The sequence below is a fragment of the Clarias gariepinus genome, chromosome 27 (assembly GCF_024256425.1).
Source record: "Clarias gariepinus isolate MV-2021 ecotype Netherlands chromosome 27, CGAR_prim_01v2, whole genome shotgun sequence".
In the NCBI taxonomy this organism is placed as follows: Eukaryota; Metazoa; Chordata; class Actinopteri; order Siluriformes; family Clariidae; genus Clarias; species Clarias gariepinus.
In genome coordinates, this window is record NC_071126.1 from 21,310,903 (window position 1) to 21,319,775 (window position 8,873).

The following is an 8,873-nucleotide window of genomic DNA, read 5'->3' on the forward strand; positions in this document are numbered from 1 at the left end:
TGGAATCTAGGAAGCACTGACTTGAGATTTGCATGGTTGAAATCTCCAGCAACAATAAACAGTCCATCCGGGTGTGTATTTTGCAGTTCACTGATCTTAGTATACAATTCCCATAGCGCTTCCTTAGCATTAGCGCTAGGTGGAATGTACACTCCGATAATGAAAACAGTGGTGAATTCTCGTGGTAAATAAAAAGGTCTGCATCTAACAATCACAAACTCCACTAGCAATGAGCAATAACTAGAAACTAGCACAGAGTTCTTGCACCATTTCGTGTTGATGTAAACACATAAGCCGCCACCGCGAGTCTTACCGCACAGAGCTGTATTCCTGTCGGCGCGAAACGAGGCTAGCCCGTCTAGCTGAATAGCGGCGTCCGGTACTCTGTCGCTGAGCCATGTCTCCGTGAAAACAAAGACACAGCAGTCTCTAACCTCACGCTGTGTAGCCTGCTGGAGTCGGATGTAGTCCAGTTTATTGTCCAGAGAGCAGACGTTGGATAAGATGATGGACGGGAGAGCCGGCCGGCTAGGGTTTGTTTTTAGCCTAGCACAGACTCCCGCCCGCTTGCCGCGCTTCCGCTTCCTCGCGCACCGCTTCCGATGACCCTTCCTCCGGCCTCCTGCATCAGGCAACGCCGAGGCTTCGAGGCCTGGTTCACGCAGCAAGCCGAGGTCGCGTAGCTTTTCCCGCAGCTCATCGCGGATAACATTAACCGGGTTATTTAGGTTGAAAAGTGTCTGGCTGTTGTATGTACGGACACCAGTTGCGACGATATCCATACACATAGTAAAATAAACGCGCTACACACAAAACGTAAACAAAGTAGCACCATTTTGGCTCCGGAGCGGCCGCTGCGTGCTACTGCCGCGCCGCCATCAAATTGCCTGATTTTCAAGATTATTGTATACAATGAATTATGATGCAATAATTAAAAAAGCTGAAGCTGCAAAAAGCTCATGGGCAGCCAGGGCTCACTGACACAAAGGGGGAGTGAAGGCTGGTCCATGTACTCTAATCCAATATCAAGGCTACTGTAGCTCTTATTGTTAAAAAGGGTAATGCTGGTCTTCATCAAAAAGTGTTAGAACACACAGGACATTACTGTTTTGACTCAATATTAAGCAGATGGTCTTAATGTTATGGCTGATCAGTGGATATATAAATCATCTTCACTATTTTGAGGACAAATACTAAGAAAAAAAACTAATGTAAAACTATTAGAAATAACAACAAAAAAATGTATCTGATTGTAGGATTTTGAGCAGAATCAAAAGTTGACAAACAAAAAAAATATCTATCAGGTAAGGCAAATTAATACAATAAATAGTTTAGAAATGTTTATAAAACTTTCAGCAATATATTTCTTGTCTGAATAACATGGGACACTTCTGTCTCCAAACTGGGTGAATAATTACCTTTATACTGCTTTTCAATTCTAACTTTATCCTCTTTATCTATTTTATCTTAACTTGTGCATAAACGTCTTGATGGCTCGTGTCTCTGGATGTTCTGGAGGATGAAGGTTTCTTAGCAAAACTCACAGCTGCATAGTTCAAGACATCTTCATCATCAGGCTGATAAAGAACAAGAGACATTTATAAACCAGAGCGGATTAAAAGACTAAAAATAGTAATAAAATGTATAGTTATCTATTAAAATTCTCTGTACATTGTGGATTGTAGGTCAGATGTGTATTTATTTAACAGAACAGAATCACAATAAATAGAAGACTGGATTACCTGAGTGGTGGGAGTTTGATGGTTGTTTGATGAAGCACCTGAACAATAATACACACAAGTAAAGTTTAAATGGAGAAAGGATTCACATTTTAGTGACAAAATTATACAGTAACTCTAATTAAAAATAATAATAATAATAATAATCATTAAAGTAAACAAACCTTTTCTTTGCTGTTTAAGTAAAACTCCAACCAGAGCCACGATTATGATAACAGATATTATATTGGTGGCTATTAAGGCAATAATCTGATAGAAATCTCCTGAAATGATCAAAACAAACAACTTGTAAAAGTATTGGATTTTTATTACCTGGAGAATGTTTTAATTTCATTTTTATTACAAGTTGAAAGAAAGTGTATTTAATTAAAACTCTTACCTGGTTTACTGTCACTGTTTGAACCCTGGTGTGTAACAGAGTGTGTGTTGTTGTTAGGTGTTCCAGCTGTAGGACAGGGTTTCATCTCTTCACCTTTACCAGTGAAAATTTATTTAGTGATATAAACATTGACAGAACATTCTGTTATACAAAACAAAGTGAATAGTACATTTTTCAGTTTTCTTTAATATTTCCATTTATGGGGACTTTTTACTTTAACTTTACTACATTTAAAAGAAAAAAATATCTAAGTTTCCACTCTTCCACAATATGTGACATCTGTTGTTTCTTTTTACTTAGTGGAAAAAAATAATAATTAAAACTCTGACCTTCTCCATCACTGCTGTTTGAACCCTGGTGTGTAACAGAGTGTGTGTTCTTGTTAAGTGTTCCAGGTGTAGGACAGGGTTTCATCTCTTCACCTTTACAAATAAATTGGAAAAGCAGCAAATAAACAGAAATGATACTAAATATGAATAATGTGAAATATTCAACATTTAATGCACATGTACACATAATTCTGGTTAAAGTGTTGATCTGGAATTAGCAGGTTATCAGAGTAAAACTGTTTACCTTCAAACTGCAGACGTGTTCCAGATGTGAACTTTACTGTACTTCCCTCCACATATCCACAGAAATATTCTCCTCCATCATCTTCTCTTATTTCATTAATGTTGATATCAAACTTTTGGTCTTTTAGAGTAACACTGAAGCGGCTATTATTAAATCCATCAGGAAATATGTAACCCTGAGTGTTACTGTACTGTCTCGCCAAAAACTGAGGCACTTTTCCAAAACTCTGTCTGTACCAAGCTAAACTATCTTTCTTTTGGACCCCACTAATGTTACACTCCATAGTTACATTTTCTCCATGCTTTACTTTTTTCACATGAAGCTCCTTGATGTCAGAAGTGTTTCCTGTAAAAAAAACCCAGTGTTTAATATTTAATTTTTATGAATTAGTTAAACATGTAAAATGACTATTTTAAGTTAAAGTTTAAAATGTTCCTCACCAGTTGTGCAGAGACAAAGCAGAGAGTAAAGAGCCACAAAGAGTGTGATCATCGTTCCTGTTTAGACAAAGTGATAGTGAGGTAATGAACTTGTGTGTTCAGTAGAAAACCAGGTCCAGACTCACGCCTGATTGGATGTTTTGAAGCTGTGGACTGATTTGATTGGTCCATTAGCTGTAATGAGATGTGAAGCTCACAGTGAATTCTTGTCTATTCTGATGCTGTGATGAGTCACATGACTTTACAGATATGATCTACTGGAGCTCTATCAGTCCTGTGTGCTGGAACCTCTCTGATAGAAGAAGTTTAATGAAGTGCTTTTAGGTCAGCAGATCTAACAACCCCAAAGAGGAATAATGTGGAATCCTGCTGTGGGGGAGGGGCGCTGTACAGCTTCAGTACCAACCTTTCACTAATCATTTTTGTAAGATTAATATTTGAATTAAAGTGTTTTACAGTAAATGTCAGACCGGGTTTGGGGTTGTGGATCTTTACAGATATATAAAAACACACTTTGTTTCGCCTGGAGAAACGTTACTGTTGTTGTATTTGTACAGAGAACATTGAGGAATACACACGTCTCATGCTGGGCTCCATTAATAAAATCTTCTAACAATTGTTTTGATGCTGAGAGTAACAATCACAATTGAGCCATTGTTTTTTCTCTAAAGCACATTTTATTTAGGCATTTGGCAGATGCTCTTATCCAGAGCGACTTTGGTTGTGGGGTTTGAACCTGGGATCTTCCGAACCGTAGTCCAATGCTTTAACCACTGAGCTACCCCTGGCCCTATTAAGTGTTTGTGTGTGTGTGTGTGTGTGTGCCTGCGGTGGGTATGTGTGTGCTTGCACGGAGGTGTGTTCTACACAACAGCCCCCCCCCCCCCCCTCCTCTCTCTGGGGTCCGTTCTTCGTACGTCGCTAACTCAGTTAGCTGGATTTGATTGTTGTGGATTTGTCCTGATCTTGGATTGTTTCGTTCTTCGATGCGCTTCTAGCATTTGTTGTCATAGCAACATATCCGTAAGCTTGAACCTGCTCGGGAGCAGCTTTATTTCATGTAAACAGGATTTAGCCTGCGCTCCTGGCGGGGTATGATTGGTTGAAATGGCGAGGTCACATCTGATTGGGTAAAGAGCACGACTGACTCACGTGGAAAAAGAAAAGTATATGCCCCCTGCCATGGACTCTCAATCACACACACACACATAATCGCTATCAAATATTATATATGAACATGAATTCATAGGTTTAGTATTATCAAATATGATATTACTATTATAATAAACCCTAGGCATGAGACACCCGTCGAGACCATTAATACAAATTCTTGTATAATGTTTATTTTGTAACATTTATTTTTCAGGGGCTTGTCATAAAAATATGCGAATAAATATTTATATATATCAAAAATAAATATTTTATAATGATAAATTGGACGAAACTAATTTTATTATAAAATAAACAATATAAAAGTATACATAATATTTCTATTTTTGCATATACAACATATTTATTTTCATATTGCTTATTTTATTTTATTGTCTCATGTAATTTGTAATTTGTAAAGCATTAACCTATGAATTTATGTTCTAATATAATATTTGATAGCGATTATGTAGCGGGGGGGCAATCCATGGCAGGGGGGCATTTCAGCGCATAACACGTGTTACAAAAAAGTTGAGCCGCTCTTTTTCCATTTCTCAGCCAATCAGAGGGCTTGTGATCAGTGTTTCTACTGTCGATGCATATCGCCTTTTAAATCAACGCACGAGCGCGCAATAATCCTAGACAACTCAATCCAGCCATACTAATCATCAACAACAGGTGAGCTCGAAGAACCGAATTAGCCGGATCGTAATTAGCACGATGATCTCATCTTAGATGTGTCAATTCATCTCGGATGTGTCAAGCGACGTACGAAGAACGGACCTCTGGTCTTAACCACTGTAGCTGGGAGTCTTTTGCAGTGATTGTGTCTAAAACCAATCACACACATTCTTTCAGCTTGCCACATTCAGCTGCTTACCATCACTACTGCCATCTAGTGGACAGGTGAACAGTAAATCCACCTCTACACTAAATGGCAGTAGTAAGTAATTATACATATATCTATCTATCTCTCTCTCTCTCTCTATCTATCATATATATAAGGATTTTTATGTTCAAAATGGAGAACAAGCAGCTGAACACAGGAAGCAGTGTGTGTGTGTGTGTGTGTGTGTGTGTGTTTGTGTGTCATTAGTTTTTGTTGTAACTATTTCATGCCTTTCTGTTGTGGTCAATAAAGGCACAAGTTACTGGAATGTCAGCTCTGCGTTTTTTTAAAGGTAAAGTTCAGGTTAATTCGTTTTATTTTTACTTTATATTTTACATTAATTGTTTTTATATAAATATTTTTGTGTTGTTAAATTAATCATCTGAGTTTTCATTATTTCTTATAAAATTCACTTTGATTTACGAGTGTTTTGATATACAAACACGCTTCCAAAACCAATTATACTCGCAATCCAAGGGTCCACTGTGTATATAAATAGATGAACCATTGCTTACACATGAGGGACGTACATAAGTGATGTATGGAAACGATCCCTGGTTCAGAATTAATCACTCTGTGTAAAACCTTGTGATTATATGCTCCGCCCCCAAACCAATCTAAAAGCAGTAATGAGAGTGTTCAACTGAAACACACATGTAGAAGTGTTACTGACTGCAGCAGCGCTCTCTCACATCATGCAGTTGTTTCAGTTGAACAGAAATAACATTGTGGTTTCTGAGTTTCTGAGACTGAGTGTTTAATCAGCAGCTCACAGAAGGACAAAACAAAAGAGAAAGAACTGATATTAATTATAGGATAATCTCCTATCTTTTAGTAGATATGAATCATTTAATAAACCTCTATAAAACATGTCTAAAAGTATATAAATTATTATACAATTTATACAAATATCAATTATTAGTTTCATGCTAATAATAATAATACAAATTATTATTATTATAATAATAATAATTATGATTATGATTATGATTATTATTATTATTAATAATAATAATAATAATAATTGTCTATTAATCTTAATGTCCTCACACTGCTGTTTGGTTTGAGACGTTTGTCCTCTAGTTTCCATCTCACACCAGAGAGTGTGTGTCAGTGTTAATGGAAACAGCACTGTGGTTTAAAGTGAGAGATATAAACTAAAGAGTTTGAGTCTTCTGTGAAGTTTACACTGACATACAGACACATAGACAGAGTTCACTAATGAGAAACTTTAAGTGCCAGTAATGGTAATAATTTAACTTCATAACTTCATCTTAAACTCTTTAACTTACATTTAGGCATTTGGCAGACGCTCTTATCCAGAGCGACTTACAATTTTATCTCATTACACATCTGAGCAGTTGAGGGTTAAGGGCCGCGCTCAAGGGCCCAACAGTGGCAACTTGGTGGTTGTGGGGTTTGAACCTGGGATCTTCCGAACCGTAGTCCAATGCCTTAACCACTGAGCTACCCCTGGCCCTAACTTAACCGGGACGTCATGTCCAAAGCCCCCAGCATCAGCATCTCTGTGAGTTTTGTCTCTTCTGGGTTCTCTGTCATCACTGTCCATGTCTCTCTCCTCCTGCTGGTCTCCTTCTTAAAAACATTGATAACACTGTTCACTGTCTCTCTGAGAGTCTGGAAGAACACTGTGGGTGGTGACAGGTGGACTTTCTGCCAAAGTCTCTCCAAGTGAATCACATGTAGAAAAGCATGAGGATCTCACTGTTCCTGTACTGTGTCTGGGAAATGGGGAGCAGTAATGAATATCTACAGCAATCATTAAAAACTGATCATTAAACACATAGAACTGAAGGAGGGTGTACTTTCTTTATCCCCATGACTGTAGTCTGTTCATTTAGAGCTCCACTACTCATTTGGTCTAATTCTAGTATCTGATCTGTTCTAGTTCCATAAACACATTAAATGTAAGAGATGTAATGTTTATCAGTCCTAGCTTCAGATCAAAGGTACTGGCCGTGCATGTGATGATCATTTTATCTTCTAGTAATTCGATTATTAGAAGAAACGTTCTGAGAATTTCATCATGTGTGTTTGTGTTTATCTCGGGGGAACAGACACAGTCTCAATATGGTGGAACCTGGAACTTAAAGTACCAGTGTGGGGGGAGGAGGGGAGGACTGCAGAACTTCCTGTTAATGAGAAACAGGAAGTAGCAGTGTGAAGAAAGTGTCTATCTTTAAGTATCTGCTAAAGTGAAATATGAGGAGCATTTATTAACTTAAGACTCGACTCTCAGTTTAAACTCCATGTTTCTCATTTCACTTTCTGCAGCACTTTTCACATCATTTCACACAATAGTGTGTGTGTGTGTGTGTGTGTGTGTGTGTGTGTGTGAGACAGTCTTGTTGAATTCTGGTATGAGTGCACTGGTCAGTAACACACTCTAATCGAACACAGTCTGAACTTAGACTTAATCCCCTTTTAGAGCTGAACTGCTTATCATTAATCTGTCAGTGATTTAACGTGTGGCTTCATTATTTTTTCTTTTTCTTTTTTTTTTGTCACCTTAACACACACAGGACTTGGAGACAAACACAACTGTGTAACGTTGCCGTGGTAACACTGAGCAAAACCACAGACTCTGCTATAAATACCACAAACATTGTGCTTTTATACATTCACTCTACAGTCACTGTTTGGAGACGATGCATACAAGTTGTAGTCTCAGTCTCTGAATTTACTGAAATTTAATCACTCGTTAATTATTCAGTTAGAGCTACAGAATCAGTCCAAGTGGGAGATGAACATTGGATACAGTGAACACAATCCTCCAGTCTCTGATTGGCTCTTATTGTCCCTCCTCCAGTCTCTGAAATTATATCATCATTATAGGATTGTCACAACTTAAAGGAGTGCAGTGTTGGGGTATTGAGAGAGCACGAGAGAGAGAGAGAGAGAGAGAGAGAGAGAGTGAAGCGGAGGTACAAGTTGTGAGAGAATTAAAATGTAATTTTCAAAAATAATATTTGAGCACACAAAAAATTCTCATTTGGGAATTTGGACCAAAAATAACACCATATTCAAGGTCCTTAAACAGCAGCACTTAAGGACCTGACTTGACTCAGCATATATTACTGATTAAGAGAGAGAATGAAAGACATAGAACATAATTTGACTCCACCAGCTTCATCAGACTAATTTATAATTCCCAATTTTCTAGTTTAATATTCTAACCTTTTGTCTTCTTATGAAGAGTGAACACCTGACAGTATTTTATAATATACTCATTCAAAACGCTTGTCGTTGTTTTCCAGCGCACCCGCTTCTAGCCAGCTATCCCATTAGCATCACTAGCCCATTAGCCCGGCTATCATAAGTTTGCCTACGCTTTTCAGTTTACACTAAACTCACACCTCAGTTTTAACACTAAACTCACACCTCAGTTTTAACACTAAACTCACACCTCAGTTTTTACACTAAACACCATGTCGGTTGTGTGTCTGCCTCTGAGTGCAGGTGAGGATAGACTCGAGCTGCATTCAGTAAATTTGGAGCTGGAGGCTGTGGAGTAGCAGAACTACAGGTAAAGCTACAGTAGAACCATCATGGACCGGTGTTCACCTGTCTCAGGTAAATTCTCAGCATGACAATAATTCTTACAACAACCTTAACACTGTGTGCACCAAGGACATGGCCCGCCCAGGTTTCTTTCACTCCGGCCACCGAGTCTGGATGCAGCA

At 38.1% G+C, this 8,873-nt stretch overlaps 1 protein-coding gene across 1 annotated transcript; it reads right to left on the bottom strand.

Moving 5' to 3' along the window:
* Positions 1–945: 945 nt before the first annotated feature.
* LOC128514847 (uncharacterized) lies at positions 946–3,183 on the bottom strand. Its single transcript, XM_053488741.1, has 7 exons — positions 3,132–3,183; positions 2,692–3,036; positions 2,448–2,540; positions 2,119–2,211; positions 1,904–2,002; positions 1,743–1,780; positions 946–1,577 (listed from the first exon to the last, which is right to left on the bottom strand). Exons 1-7 carry the CDS (start codon positions 3,181–3,183, stop codon positions 1,458–1,460), a joined length of 840 nt encoding a protein of 279 aa, XP_053344716.1. The 3' UTR covers positions 946–1,457.
* Between the last annotated feature and the right edge of the window lie 5,690 nt (positions 3,184–8,873).

Bases quoted from the DNA above. Each gene is read 5' to 3' on its own strand.
- LOC128514847 (XM_053488741.1), bottom strand. From the start codon at position 3,183: ATGATCACACTCTTTGTGGCTCTTTACTCTCTGCTTTGTCTCTGCACA. The intron at 3,037-3,131 runs GTGAGGAACATT...TTTTTTTTACAG, and splicing joins GCTTTGTCTCTGCACAACTG to GAAACACTTCTGACATCAAG. The intron at 2,003-2,118 runs GTAAGAGTTTTA...TGATCATTTCAG, and splicing joins AAACAGTGACAGTAAACCAG to GAGATTTCTATCAGATTATT.